At 50.1% G+C, this 15,829-nt stretch overlaps 1 protein-coding gene across 4 annotated transcripts in view; it reads left to right on the forward strand.

Moving 5' to 3' along the window:
• Positions 1-932: 932 nt before the first annotated feature.
• Positions 933-15,829, forward strand: part of PAX8 (paired box 8) — a 66,128-nt gene continuing 51,231 nt past the window's right edge. For all 4 annotated transcript variants that reach the window (XM_010834093.1, XM_010834095.1, XM_010834094.1 and 1 more), the window contains exons 1-2: positions 933-1,037; positions 1,380-1,486. In XM_010834093.1, coding sequence (XP_010832395.1) covers positions 1,462-1,486 — 25 coding nt within the window. In that variant the 5' untranslated portion in view covers positions 933-1,037; positions 1,380-1,461. The remainder of the gene's footprint in view (positions 1,038-1,379; positions 1,487-15,829) is intronic.

The following is a 15,829-nucleotide window of genomic DNA, read 5'->3' on the forward strand; positions in this document are numbered from 1 at the left end:
ACATACTCTTTTTCTATTCATAGAATGATTCATTTCTGCTAAATCCAGAAAAAGCAAGGCTGGGCAGGAGGAGGAAATGGATTAACCTGAAAGCTTTTGTGGGGGGTGTGTGTGTGTGTGTGTGCGTGTGTGTGTGCTATTCAAACATGTGCACACACACTCCTGCATTACCCCTGTTTTCTCTGCCTCATCCCTTCCCTCTCACCCCAGTGGCTCTGGCCTCTGCATCCCAGAGCAGCCCTTCCCAGTTACAAGCATCACTCTCCCCCCAGCTGTAACCCTGAGTCCAGAGCAGGCCTGAGTGTGGGAGCACCCTGCTGGCGCTGTAGGACATTGGTTCACCCACACAGCCATCCCTGTATCTGCTTCCTCAACAGAAGAGGAGAGCAATGAAGGGGAGGAAGTTTTCGCCCCCACCAAGGGCTTCTCATTTCCACCCAGAGAGCCCTTCTTATCCAACCCTTCTTACCCCTGCTCCCCTGAGGCTGCTGATTCCTGCAGACAAGTCAAAGGTCAGCTCACCCTGTCCCTTTCTAACATACTTCCAGGTTGAGTTGTAATCTAGGCAATCTAGGCCCTCAACTAGGCCTGTCCTCTGAACTCTTCCCCCAAGTTCAAATTCCTCAGGGAGCAAGAAAGGTGGCGGGCTTCACTGGCCCCAGAGGTTCCCAGAGACCCCTGTCCTCAAGCTCTAAAGCCTCCATCGCACACTCCTCAGATCTTTCCAGGCCTGCTGAGTTAGGGCTCAGCTGCTTCTCTCTCCTCTCTCCACTGGAAACAGAAGCTCCAGCGAATGTTTCTAACTCCTGAGTCCACTCAGCCATGTCCCCCTTGCAAAATCCTCCCCTTCCCGCCCCCAGCCAGCCAATCGGCGCCCGGCGAGCCTCTCCAGACCCATCTCTCCGGGCCCTGGCGGGATAAAACCGGTCGGCGATGCCGGGTGGATGGGAACAAACTTCGGAAGGAGGAGAGACACGGGGTCCAGGGCACCCTCGAGGGCGGACCCGGGCAGTGAGGGCCTGTGGCCGGCCGGCCAGGTATGCCGCCCAGGGGTTGGCTGAAAGCTGAGTGGGAGACAGGGGTGATTCGAGAAGGGAAAGGGTCCCAGGAAGCCCAGCAGCCTTTTCTCTCTCAAGTTAAACTGGATGAGGCTGGGGCAGCCGAGAGGAGGGCAGCGGGTTAGAGTTTGGCGCTGCCCAGCGGACCCCAACGCCGGCTCTTCCGGACGGGCGCATGGGTTAGGCCGGCCTGAGGTTGGCCACTCTTCGCCTGAAAATCCTGCGACCCCTGCCTGGCGATGAAAGCCTTGGGGTAAGGCCTGGGGAGGAGGTCTAAGGCGAAGGGCCGGAGTCTCATACCCGTGCCCCGGGTCTGTGCAGGGCAGCGGCGTGGCGGCAGGCGCGGCGCGGACCTGCGTGAGGAAGCCCTGAGCCCTCGGCGGGCTGCGAGCGACTCTCCGGGATGCCTCACAACTCCATTAGATCCGGTAAGAACGCGGCGTGGCCGGGGACCCCCGGAGCCCCCGCGTCGCTGTGCGTCCGTGCGTGCGCTCGGGTCGGTGGGGCTCGCGGCTCACTGGACCCCTTGCGTGGGGGCGCAGCTGGGAACGCCTCGGGCCTGGCTCTCCGCAGCGGCCGCCTCGCCACTCTCTTGGGCCCTGAGGTCCCCCCTCGGCCCGGCGGAACCGACCTCCCCAGGCCTGGGTTTCTGCGGACCACCGTGAGGGGCGAGGAGCTCTCCGTGGGGTCAGAGGAGTGTCCTTCGTGTCCCATCCGCCTTTCGCCTGGCCCGTCAGAGTGGCCATCCTGCGCGCTCTCAGGCCCTGCGCCGCGCCCCTGCTGGACTTGCAGCTCCCCTGCTCCCGACCTCTAAGCCCTCGTCCCCGGGTGCGCGCAGCTGTCTCCTGAGGCTCCCCGGGCGGGACCCTGAGCCCCGCGCACCTCTCCAGCCCACACGAGAGGAGCCCGCGGTCCGGGGCCCGGGAGCCGTGAGCGCACTGGAGGGCTATCGGACTCCTTGCTCAACACCGGTCAGAAGGGGACCCGCGTGCGGGGCATCCGGCCGGGCGAGGACTGAGCCCTCCGCGGGCCGAATCCCGCTCCCCACCGGCATCCGGGTCCACGGCCTTCAAAAGCGCTCGGGGTCCATAGCCGCGGCGCCGACTCTCCGCGACCTCCGGGCTAAGGTCGGGGTGGTCTGTGCCAGGAAGGAGCCGCAGGGCTGGGGCTGGTCGGCACAGTGGGCATGGCCCGCCGGGCGCTCAGCAAGTGTGGACTGCGAGCCGGAGTCACGGCCCGGCCCGCGGTGATGGATGGAGCCGGGCCAGCCGCGGGGAAGGCGATTTATGGGGCCAGGGCGCAACGCTATCGATTTGGGCCGGTGGAGTGAAAGGAAATCAATATTTCAGATGAATTCTCGGCGAATATGAAGTCCCGCTCGGCAAGCGGGACATTTGTTATAATAAGGAGGGTCGCATCGGGCGCTGCGCGCGGCTGAGATCTCAATTTAGCCCAGAGCGCCGCGCTGCTCCGGGACTGGAGGCGGAGGATCCACCGGCACAGGCGCGGGGACCCCGGTGAACGCCCCAAGGTTTCTCTTTCGGGTTCGCTCCACCACCGGAGACTGAGTCAGCAGCACGCTCCCTCCCAATCCCGGTGCCCGGAGGTGAGCGAGGCCACCGCGGTCCTGGCCCCGCTCTGCGGGCGCCCGGCCTTCGGGGGAGCGGAGTGGAAATCTCACCGATGCTCCCGGGAGCGGCGGGGTCGGCGAGCCAGGAGACCCAGCGGAGCGCCTGGCTCTCCTTACTCAGCGCCCAGGCGTCACAAAAGCTCCTTGACCACTTTCTGGGACCAGGACCAGGTTTTGGTCTGTTAGTCTTTAGCCTAATGCGGGTATAACGACACACGTCACCCTCGCCTCGGAATCAGGACTGGTCTCCCAAGCCGAGCGCGCGGCGCGGCGTCAGGTGCCGGATCCCACGCCAGGCTGGTTCCGCAGCTTCTGCTCCGCTCCGGGTTTCTTTCTACCCAACCCTTAAGCCACCGCCGACCTTCCCCTGACCGCTCTGGCGATGATAAGAGTGGGTGCTCTCTCTCGGTCCTCGAATTTACAGTCCTGGACCAGACCTTTTCCTCTCTGTCGCTGCGTGAGAAATGACGATATCGCGGTCCCTCGGGTTGGCTGGATTTTGTTTTCACTACTGATTGTCATTACGGAAGCGCTCGTTAGAATACATGGAAATCAAGAGGGAAAGAAGAAAGGGCACAATTTATTTTTACTTTATTTTTAATCAGCCCCAAACCCAGATGAGGAGACCCTGCTTTTCCATTAGCTCGGAAGCAATCGCCCTTGGGTTTGGGGAGGGAGCGGTTTCGCCCCTATCGCAGGCGGGGCCTGGGACGGAAGTATATTCTCTGTCTAGAGGGGACTTCTTCAATCCTCTCCCCAAAACGAATAAAAAAAAATAAATCTGAGAGAGGGAGAAAGGCTTTCTCCTATAGTTTAATTTAATGCTAATGACACAGAAGAAAATTGTTTAAAGCATAGCTCAAAAGATTCAAGGCTGTCCCCTGTTTCTTTTCCAAATCCTCTCTAGGTAAATCTGAGTGAGAGACCCTCCGTCTTTCTAATCACTTGACACCATTGTCTGTATTTAGAGCTAAATTCACAAGCTGAGCCCTCCAGTTTTTTATAAGCCCATTTCCCTCATTGGTCTTAGAGATTTCCTTCTTTCTCCCTTTCTGAGTTCATGGCTCTGCCTGGACTTTGCCTGGAGAAGCCTTCTTGAAGCTTTTCCCTGGAGCAAAATGGGGCGAAGGCGGCCGGCGGGACGTTTTCGCGGGAGCGAGGCCCAGCGCACCGTTTCAGATAAAACGAAACGCGCTGAGAAAAGTTTTGCGCGGCCTCTGCCGCCCCCGCCACTGCGGCTCACCCCCGGCTGATCTTGCTTCGCAGAGGGATCTTTAAAATTTCCTTTTTCCTCCCTACTGTTTTATTCTGAAGGGATGTGGAGAGCGAAGAGTGAATGAGTCTGATTTGCCGATGGTCAGCGATGGGATGAACGGTCCGTAAAATCCACCGGGAGTTTTGTAGCATCAAGGAACAGAGATCCTGAGCAAGAACTTTTCTTTAAAGAGTAAAAGATGCCACATAAGTATTAGAATGTAAACAGTACTACATGCGTGAGGAAGAGGGCTCAGTAAAAAAAAAAAGCAAGCAGGTTGTTATTAAAAGTTATGCACAGTAACTTTTCAGAAATCCTCTTCCCCCAACTCCTGAAAATATATTATTCAAGAAGATGCGACTTTCCATTAAGGAAAGAGCGTTTCTCTAACTTCCTTAGATCACAGATGGAAAGCCCCCCATACCCTCCTCTCGGTTTTAAAAAGGAGCAAAGGAAGCCAAGAAACTGTTTTCTTCCCAGGTTTCTTGCCTGGGTTGAAAATAAGGTCTAGGGATGAGAAAAGGTCTTGAGGAACATAAAGAGGTATTGGGGTTCCTCAATTCATCTTTGTTTGGAGATGGTCCATCCTCCAACCCTCCTCCATGCAAGTTAATTAGGAGATAATTTAGCTACCTTGTGAATTAGTTTTAAGATAAGTATCTTTTCAAGCTTTGTCACTTTAATTGCCCCACTGATTGATAAGAAGTAATTATTTCTAATTGACACTTTTTTGATGTCTATTGGAAGCATTTATTTGGGACATTTTCGGGGTGGAAGGAAAGTTAATTAATTTTATCAGTCTATACCCAAAAGGACTGTACCTAATTTTACTGAAGAGCACAAAGGAAGTGGAGGGAAAAAAAAATCAATCTCAGAAATTTAATTATTAAGAGATATTTTGGTTCAGAGGAGAGCACCTACCATTATAACTACATGTCAAAACTTTCTATTTACGGCCTCGAATCTTGAATTTTAATATGGCATGTGTTTTATGTGTATGCCTTTTCCCAGGAATATACATCCCTTTATATACTGACTTCATTTTGGAGGTTACTCAGCTTTGTAATTAATTTTTGTGAAAAGTAAGATCAAGGGAGTTCAGTACACTCAGAATAAATGGTATCATTTTTGTAAGAGCAAATTGTAAGAAAGATTTACTAACCGTCATCCTTGCTCTGTAATTATTGATAGAGTTGGGTATAAAGGTGAAACTTTACTTACGGTGACATGACTTTTCATACCTAAACCTCAAACCTTGGAGTAAACAGTTTAATCATTCACATCCCCTAGAATGTGTTCGTGTGAAAGAAAAAGAAGGGAGAGACTAAAGAGAAAAAGAAAGACACTGAAAGGAGACAATGAGGGAGGGGAGCCTAGAAGGGAAGAAGGTGATTGGAGAGGAAAAAGAAAGAACTCATTTCAGAAATGAAGGTGGCCAGGTACTTGGAAACTTTGCCATTCAGTATAAGGAAATCAAAATTCTACTTTAAAACACGTCCTTTTGAATATGATCTCAACCACAGTCCCTAACCCCTCACCATCACCAGAACCCCCACTTTTTCATGCATAAAAAGGCAGGATCTTTGGGGAGTGGCTGGTCTGAATTTGGGGTGTCTAGATACCAAAGTTTGGATTTGGTGCCCACGAAAAGGAAGCAAGAAAAGAGACATTGTGCTCTGGTGGCTTATAAAAAGATTTAAGTGTTGTTTATTTTTATTATTAAAGCTCCTGAGATCGTTCCTAGTTCTGAACCCACAATCTTTTCCGTGGATTGACTTGTGACTCACTGACATAGGAAAACATTTCCACATTAATCCAAAGTGGAGACACACGCTCCCGGACACCCACGCGTGCCTGAAATCAGAGCAGTTTCATCAGACAAGATACTGTCCTGTCAGGTTCTGTTCAGCCAGTGCCTGTTTCCATCATTTATGTTTAAAATCTTGTCTGCTTTTAATGATATTTCTCCCAGATTACGTGGAGCGACAAGAATGAGGAAACATGTTAAATGAAAAGAAATTTAAAACTTACAAACAGCAGATAATATCGCATACCAACCTCACTATTAGTGAAACTGAAATAATGTATAAATAATGCAAAAAAAATCAGCAAGGGAGAGTTTAGTAATGGAAAATTCCCCTGCAATTAAATGAAAGAGTAATTTAGTGGAGATATGCCTGGATGAATTAGCATTTATTAATTGGTTCTCATAAAAACAATTTGTGTGTGTATGTTTGGGGGAAGAGTGTTTAAAGTATGGATTTTTCATGGGAAAAGTTCCTCAAATATTCATATCAAATTATGTAGCAATCACAGTCTATTTTGTGAAAAATTCCAGTTCTCTCACTGGCGAATTTCACCTGCACACAGAGAGAGTAGGGGTAAGGAAGAGAAACTCCTTGAGATCAAAAGAAGGAAGCGGGGTTCCTTTTTCTCTTGGGACATTTTTGGGCATGAAACCAGCTGGCAGAGCCGGCTCTGCTTGGGAACATCCAAACCGGGTCCTGAGAGGACTCCCAGGTGACCCATCTCCTTTGGGACATGACTAAGAGGCAGAGGAGGCTGCTCTGTGGCTCTGCCCACCGCAACCCCACCCCAGTCTGCTCCAGCATCCTCACCAGCTCAGGCAGGAACTGCAGTTTGTAATCTCAGCGAGGAGCTTGCTAGGGTTGACTGATGCGGGGATGTGTTTACTTTCTCTCGCCACAGTTGGTCTGTCTTCAGTTCTAAGCATTTTAAAGCTGCTCTATTTGTCAATCCAAGAGGTACTGACTTCTCAGTTGCGCTGAGAAAGCTTTGAGCTCCGAGGTTCTGAGTACACAAAGAGATAAAAGACACAATTTCATTTAAGCGGGGGAGGGGGGGGGATGATTTTAAAAGGAGGGGGGAGGGGAACGTGCCCCTCCCATTCCAGGCTACATTTGCTTTTGTTTTAGTTGAGATTGGGCTAAAGACTGTGTCTCAGCCCCCAGGAGCCTTCACTCCCTTCAGAGATACAATTTGGGGGTGTAAAGCTCCGTCAAAATAGAGGAGGATGCAGCCTCCCACTCAGAGCTCTTTGGTGGGGAGGATTCTTTCTAGAACACCTTGGCTCAGGTTCTTTTGGAGACGGAGTTAAAAAGACATTCTGCCTAGGAAGTAGGTTCAATGCCTGCTTCCAACAGAGGTGCTAGGTGTTTCTTTTTTGGAAGAAAGAGTATAGAAAGCACAGTCCAAAGGTCTCCTGGTTCCTGAAAACTTCACCCTCCCAAGGGAATCTCAGTTCCTCCAGTCCATGGTGAGTGACCCTAGGATAGAATTTCTGGATCACGGTGGAGTGGGCAGGAGCATCCACAATTCCTTATTTATCTGTGGTCTTAATTATATACTGGGTCGTCCCTGGTGGCTCAGTGGTAAAGAACCCACCTGTCAATGCAGGAAATCCAGCTTCGATTCCTGGGTCGGGAAGATCCCCTGGAGAGGGAAATGGCAACCCACTCCAGTATTCCTGCCTGGAGAATCCCACGGACAGAGGAGCCTGGTGGGCTACAGTCCTTGGGATCGCAGAGTCGGACACGACTGAGCGACTAAACATGTTGTGTTATGTTTAGTCACTGAGGTCCAGAGTCAGGGCTGACAAGTCTTTGGGGGTTTCTTAAAACCCCTCCAGACCCCTCCCTTGGTCAGGTGGGCCACATGAGCAAATGTCTCTTACCGGCACTATGGATCAGAAAAATCGTGGTAGAAAGGTTTCTGTTTTAAACCACCGTTGGTCACTGAGTATGGGCTTTACTTTTACTGGGGCTTCTTCCCCACGAAGGACAAAGGGCCTGGGTACACACCAGTGTCTCCTTGCCGTGGCGTGTCTCAGATCAAAGGGAGGAAAATTCAGGGATCCTCCAGTGACACGTGGGTCTTGTTTCTGTGTTAATGCTGGAGGATCCTCCTGAGGTCCTGAATCCCATGGAAAATGCCAAGGATCATCAAGGCTCCGCACAGCCTGCCCACAGCCACGACAGCTCTGCCCATGCCTCATTCATATCCAAAGAAAGAGATGCACCACACAGTGCTGAGCACGTCGTGGCACTTAGTGAGCCCTTGGTAAATGCAAGTTCTGATTATTTTATCTCTGAGGGCTATTACAGGTGTGGAATTCTGCTGGGAGAGAGCATATCCATCATCTTGTTTAATTCTCAGGAGCCACCAGGCAGGTGTGTTACGGACATTTTTACAGAAGAGAGGAGCACTTGTGCTCAGTGAGGCTGATGTGTCTGCAACTCCCTTTCCACTGCCTTCTTTCTCGAAGTCCAGCTCATCAAAACTCCCCGCATCACTAGATGGCTTCACGCCTGCAACTCTATTGGGAACTTAGGCCAGCATCTTGGGTCAGGAGGCTCAAGGATTCTTACCAATAGAGACAGATAGAACCATCAGTCTGTTGGCTTGGTTTCCTTATCTCTGTCCCTAAAGCTCCAACTCAGTTAAAACAGACTATTCTCAGTCTTCCCATCTGCAAAATGGGGGCGGTGGTCCCTATCTGGATGTCCCTCCTGGAGGTCCTGTGAGGAGGAAGAAGATGGTCAGCCACTCAGGAAAAGCAGAGAGAGGGAGCTTTCTTTTAACACATCCCCTCCAGTGCTGCCATGTTTCCACCTGCATTAAAAAAAAAAAAAAAAGCGGCTACCCACGAGAACCTCAGAGCTCCAGCGGTGTAATCTGTTAACGCACGGTACTTATACAGCAGTACATGCAGAGCAATGCCAAGGTTGTGAATTGAAGTCTCACCTAGAGCATGACCCTTTGGGCTTCCCAGGTGGCACTAGTGGTAAAGAATCTGCCTGCAATGCAGGAGACCCGGGTTTGATCCCTGAGTCAGGAAGATACCCTGGAGAAGGTATCTCCTTCTCCAGGACACGACTGAATGACTAACACTCACACAAGTACCTCCATAAATTGTAGACCATCAAGGAACTTGCTCCCTTGGCATCTCCAAACCCCACTGGGCCTGCCTGCTTGGCTACATTTCAGAGACTAATAGATTAGTGGAAATGATGGACACAGGTTCAGAATTGCTGGGAAGACCAAACCACAAAGTCAGGGATGGTTGCTGGGTGCCCTCTCCACGGGCAGCAAGTGGGGAGCCCCTAAGATACCAGATCTTATTTCCCTAAGTTTAGGTTCATTCCCTCTTCTGCTTCCTGAGGGTTCCTCTCACTCAAGAGTTCAAAATTAAGTCATCTGCTCCTTTGGAGCTTCAGCCAAGGTTCCACTTGTACCAGGAGCTGGAAAGGGAGTTGTTTTGTCCCTTTTTGCTGTGGAATGCAACTGCCCAGCTCCTGGCTGATTGCATTTCTCAGAAGCAGACCCATCTTTGATTTAAGCAGAGAAAGACATGGAGAGAGAAAACTACTTCTTCCCTCTCTTCCTTTTTTAAAATTTTATTGGAGTATAGTTGCTTGACAATGTTGTGTTCATTTCGGCTATACAGTAAGGTGAATCAGCCATACCTATCCATATATCCCCTCTTTTTTGGATTTCCTTCGCATTCAGGTCACCACAGAGCATTGAGTAGGGTTCCCTGCGCTATACAGTGAGTACTCATTAGTTATCTGTTTTATACATGGCAGTGTATATATGTCAATCGCAGATCTCCCAACTCATCCCACCCAGCCCTTTCCCCCTTGGTTTCCATACGCTTGTTCTCTATGTCTGTGTCTCTATTTCTGCTTTGCAAATAAGATCATCTCTACCATTTTTCTAGATTCCACATGTGTGTGTTAATGTACAATATTTGTTTTTCTCTTTCTGACTTACTTTACTCTGTGTGACAGTCTTCTACGAATTGTGCCTTTTGCAGAGACATGGATGGACCCCCCCCCCTTCCTTTCTAACTCTGTTCCTTTATACTCCTGTTCTCAGCTCCAGCACTCCTCTGTGTTCTCTTCTGCACTTGTTTCCCTAAGTGGCCTTGGAGTGACCTGAGTCGTTAGTGCTAATTAGTCCACTGGGATGTATTGTACTGTCAGGCCCACATAGCAGAGTGGTCGGGAGCTGGTTGGGTGACGCATTTGAGGGACAAACAGCTTAATCTGCTGTCATCGTATGAACTGCATGTTTGCACACACCCAGGGCCCACTGTGTGTGTTGCATTTTGATTCCTTAGCTTCTCTGAGAGAACTATTATTCCTCAGATCAATTCAGGGGCAGCTGTGAGGTGTCAAGAGGGCGAAGGACTTTTGAAGTCACGGTGAAGCCAGGTCCTGTGAATGAACGCCTCTCCATCTCTGTAGGCGGTTGGGGGTGCCTCCTCAGAGGCTTTGCCCGTGAGCCTGACCCTGCTGCTTTCTTGCTGTGTGATTTTAGGCAAGTCAGTTGTCTCCCTGGGGACGAGTTTCCTCTGTATAAAAGACGGGCATATTGCAGGATTTCTAGGAAACACTGAAAGTGAAACCAGTTTCCTCACCTGGCACATAGCAACTACTCAAGAATTTTCCCATTCCAATACATGGGTACCCGGGGAGAAGAGTCCCCCCAAATCCTCCGGGACAGATGCTCAAACATGACACTGTTTTAGCATTTCCTGTGAAACTCTCCGTGTGTAACTCGAAACCCTGTGTCAAAATTTTGCTCCAGTTAAGATTTAGGACAGGGCTTCCCTGGTGGCTCAGTGGTAAAGAGTCACCTTCTAGTGCGGGAGACACAGGTTCGATCCCTAGTCCAGGAAGATCCCACATTCCACAGAGCAACTAAGCCCGTGTGCCTTAACTATTGAGCCTGCCTTGTAGAACCTGGGAGCTGAAACTACTGAGCCCACGTACCCGAGAGCCTGTGCTCTGCAAGAGGAGAAGCCCCAGCACCGCAACTGAAGAGTAGCTCCTGCTTGTCACAACTAGAGAAAAACCGGCGCAGCAATAAAGACCCAGCACAGCCAGAAATAATAAAAATAAATTAAGGGGAAAAAAAAGATTTAGGACAGACATGTTAATATTCTACTTGGACAAAATCATAGACCTTCAGTCTAGGGGTGTTGGATTAAATGAAAGGATTCATGAAAAATGCTGACTCAGAGGCCGGTGGCTATGATCAGCTGCTACCCCAATCCACTCTGAAAAAGAAGTCCTTGTTTCCTTTTACCAGAAAACCCAATCATCGGGGAAGCAGCAGGTTCACGATAGAATGGGCTGTCTGTGGACTTTATATTGGCATCCAGAACATTCTAGGGTTTTGGTAGAATTGGCCTTAGAAAAAGGATGAACTAGAGTGAGCGTGCATCTGTGATGTGTGTGTAGCTGAGATAGGACCAAAGGGAGATGTGCTTTGAGTGCGTGTGTGCACGCTCAGTTGCTTCAGTTCTGTCCAACTCTGCAAATCCGTGAACTGTAGCCCGCCAGGCTCCTCTGTCCATGGGATTCTCCAGGCAAGAATAGTGAAGTGGGTTGCCATGCCCTCCTCAGGGGGATTTTCCTGACCCAGATAGAACCCACATCTCCTGCATACCTTGAGTCCTGATTCCTAATTGATCCAGAACCATACGTTAAAAAAAAAAAAAAAAGAATCCATGAATCTTCTGTTTTCTTTCTCCTTGTCTCCAGCCCCACCCCTACCTTCTGTCTGATATTTTCCTACTTTGTGTAATAGTAATCCAGCTTTGGCACCATAGCAAACCCTGGTTGACATTTAAAAGTCTGGAATTAGCTAAGCAAGATATTTCTGACTCCAGCTCTGTTGTGCTCTTTCCCTTGAACCTGAGATTGTTCTTGATGACTGTCAAAATGGAGATGGCAGGAATGGGGTGATTTCCTGACAAGTCCTTGGGGCAGCTGGCTGTGACTTCCAATTGGAGGAAGAGGCTGGGGGAGGGAGGATGTTGGGGCAGGAGAGGCACTGAGGTCAAGCTGGAATCTGAAGGTCAGAACTTTCATCCAATTTCACAAGCCCTTGTGGATGCTACCTGCCACATGCAAAGCATGCCGTTGCTGGTGGCACCCAGTGCCAGGGTAGTCCAGGCAAATGACAGGGGTGAGAGGCACCATCTCGGGGCAGGGAGCTAAAGTCTTGTGATTCCCTGTCAAAGGGGTCAAACACACAGTACCAGGGCTGAAAATAATCAGACAAAACAATTCAGTGTCTGGACGAGAATTGCAAACTAAGAACCCAAGCAGTCGGAGCACCAAAGGTCATTTATCGCCAATAGCCACCCCAGCACAATCATGTGGTTGCTGATAACAGATAAACCTCATCTGGCCTTCTGGAGTCTGATTGATCTCTGGAGAAGTCACTGTTCAAGAAAGGCAGCATGTGAGGCTGTGTTGCATCAGTCAACTCCATGACCGTCTACACTGGGGCTCCGTGTGCCTGGCCAGCTTGTAGCAAAATGTTGCAGAATTGTAGGTGCAAACAGCGTGGACCAGATCAGAACTTTGCTGGACACATCTAATGCTTAACCCCCGTGTGTTCAGAGATTTGCAGATTTTATGAGACATCTCCCTTTGGGCAGAGTGACAAGACCTGGGTCCTTCCAGTCCCTGTGTTCTCTGGTGATATGAAAGTGAAAGTGTCAGTCGCTCAGTTGTGTCCGACTCTTTGCAACCCCATGGACTGTAGCCCACCAGGCTCCTCTGACCATGAAATTTTCCAGGTAAGAATACTGGAGTGGGTAAGCCATTCCTTTCTCCAGAGAATCTTCCCAACCCAGAGATGGAACCGGGGTCTCCTGCATCACCAGATATGATAACACCCCAGAGATCCCACAAGCCACTCATCTCCTGCTGGCCTCAGAGTTGTCTGGACGGTGCCCCCAACTGGAACAGACATGCTCTGGGTCTTGGGGTTCACCCTCTTGTTGAGTGTCACCCTCTCTAGAGTCTTCCTGGAGCCACACAGTTGCCACCGATTGCTTCATCACAGTTGCTTTCCTCGGAGTCTGACTGGTCGGCTTGGCTGGAAGGTGTCCATCTCCCCAGGAGAGCTTAGGCAGGAGCGTGGTGAGCCCCTGCCTACGCTGCTCTCTGTCCCCACCTCCCGGGAAGTCACTCACTGTCCTACCGTGTACACACGATTGCACACAGCCTTCTATTGTTTACAGACTGTTTTCTGTGTGTTCATCAGTCTGCCCTGCATAGAGGCCTGGGAACCACTTTACCCTGGATGTTTTGTGTGTGTGTGTTCGTCACTCAGTTGTGTCTAACTCTTTGTGACTCCATGGACTGTAGTCTGCCAGATCCTCTGTCCATGGGATTCTCTAGGCAAGAATACTGGAATGGATTGTCATTCCCTTCTCCAGAGAATCTTCCCAACCCAGAGATCGAACCCAGGTCTCCTGTAATGCAGGCAGATTCTTTACTGTCTGAGCCACCAGGGAAGCCCCTTCCCCCTGGATGGAGGTGGCCAAAGATACGGGTCCTTGGAGGCTCAGCACATGTGGTCTGAATCCCCTTTCAGACCGTGGGCACCTGTGTGACCTCAGGAGCCCCTCACCAGTGAAGCAGACCCATGATTCCTGCCTCAGTGGGCAGCTGGGGGGCCTGCTGGACCTCACATCCATGATACATACATCTCAGCCATCCTCAACCCATGCTGCTCAAATGTCACCTCCCCCTAGAGCCTTCCACGGTTCCTCTCCTTCTCCCCAACATCTTTAGTACCTTATTTTTATGGCAGGTTTCGCAGCCTACTTTGTATAAGAATGTCTGTTTCTATACCTCTCTCCTTCTAGACTTGAGGATGGCATGTCACAGAAGCCTTGTAGGTTCTGTTCCATCAAACTGGCTACCTAGACCCAGAGTTGTTCAAGGCCAGGAGGGTGAGGCCCTGTTGCCCCATTTTACCGACAAGGAAACTGAGGTCAGACAACTATGCCATGTCCCAGATGGCATAGGTTAGTGGCAGAGGAATGGCTCCATGTCTATAACTGGGACTCTCGTGATATGGTGCTCCCTTTTGAAGGGTGGCATGGGGTAGAGTGAAGGCTGACCCAGGGGAATGAGAAGAAGGGGCCCCCTAGTTTCTGACTGGATGGGCAAAGCCCAGTGACAGCTGCCAAGACAGACACAAGTGCACACATATACACTCATACTCACACCCACATGTATGCACACGCATACACATGTTCCCATACACACCAATGTACAGAGACTCACACATACAGACACATCACACAACCAAGGCTGAGACTAGAGTGAGTCACCAAAGCATGCAAAGTGCAAAATTTAAGGAGGCCCCACTCTTGGGCTCGTTAAAGGACAGAATCAGCCCTGAGAGCAAGTGCCTTCTTAAATTCTGTACCCTGGATTCCTGGCTGTCATCACCCTGGTCCACAGTCTATGATACACACACCTACCCAGTTATACCTACACTCTTACACACATGGGTGACAAGTACTCTCACATTCATGCATGCATACAAGACTCACCCTTTCATACACATAAACACATGTGTGTGCACAGAACACTTTCCTTGGTTTGGGAGTGATAAAAATGACGGCCAAAGAAATCTCTGCTGTCAGAGACCCCAAGAGACGTGGTTGTGAAATTACGGGAGCAATTGATGAGAGCTGACTGAGTGCATGATTCTAGACACAGTGAAGAAAGTGAGGTTCCAAGAGGTCCAGGGAGCCTGCAGTATGTTGAGCATCAATTCTGGTCAGTCTAGCCTGCAGTTACTGACTTGTAAACTCCATGTTCTTGAAATCTGTGGTTTGAAGTCTGAGCAGAGAAACTCTACTGTCCAGTCATGACCTCTGCCAGCCCCCCCACACAACTTAGATTATGGGACATCTGTGGCTGTGGAGCCCTGCAGAGACCTTGTTTTCAAATAAGACCCAAGGGCAGTCAGTCATTGGCACAGGTTGATTGTCTGGCCAGCGTCAGAGCTGCTGGAAATACTCAGGCTCTGGGGTTCATGGTGACTCTGCCCAAGTGGGGAAAGGGTTACCAAGAATGTGAGCAACAGCAGCAGGACTTGGACTTGCCTGTTCAAGAATCTGACCTCTTGCTTCCCCAAGGATGACAACATGGAAGACAGCTGGCGGAAGACTGTCCCTGGTGGGCTCCTCGGCTCAGACAGCGAGAATGTCCTTGCTCAGAATCCCTGGGAGCTCTGCCCTGGAACCTTAGGAACACACATGCCCTGTGCACTAAACTAGCAGGTGCAACGTGAACGGGAACCACAGTCTCATGGAAGCACAGCACCACACCATGCTTGTTGCAGCACCACAGGAACCCGTCATTACAAACAATGTGGTACATCGGAAATATTTCATGCATTTGATCAACAAACATTTGTATAACTTCCATAAATCAGTGATTCTCAAACAATGTTTCCCTGCGGAGTGGGCAGAGGTACCCACTTGTGGATATGATGAGTAATGAGTAATGGTGGCAGGAAAAACTACAATTATGGATAAAATACCTTTGAGTTAAAGGAGTATTTTTTTTCCTCTCTAGTGGCCACTGTTCATGGAAGGAAAGTTATGACCAACCCAGATAGCATATTCAAAAGCAGAGACATTACTTTGCCAACAAAGGTTCGTCTAGTCAAGGCTATGGTTTTTCTTGTGGTCATGTTTGGATGTGAGAGTTGGACTGTGAAGAAGGCTGAGCGCTGAAGAATTGATTCTTTTGAACTGTGGTGTTGGAGAAGACTCTTGAGAGTCCCTTGGACTGCAAGGAGATCCAACCAGTCCATTCTGAAGGAGATCAGCCCTGGGATTTCTTTGGAAGGAATGATGCTAAAGCTGAAACTCCAGTACTTTGGCCACCTCATGTGAAGAGTTGACTCACTGGAAAAGACTCTGATGCTGGGAGGGATTGGGGGCAGGAGGAGAAGGGGATGACAGAGGATGAGATGGTTAGATGGCATCACTGACTCAATGGACGTGAGTCTGAGTGAACTCCGGGAGTTGGTGAT

The sequence above is a fragment of the Bison bison genome, unplaced genomic scaffold (genome assembly GCF_000754665.1).
Source record: "Bison bison bison isolate TAMUID 2011002044 unplaced genomic scaffold, Bison_UMD1.0 scf7180017864020, whole genome shotgun sequence".
NCBI classification, from domain to species: Eukaryota; Metazoa; Chordata; class Mammalia; order Artiodactyla; family Bovidae; genus Bison; species Bison bison.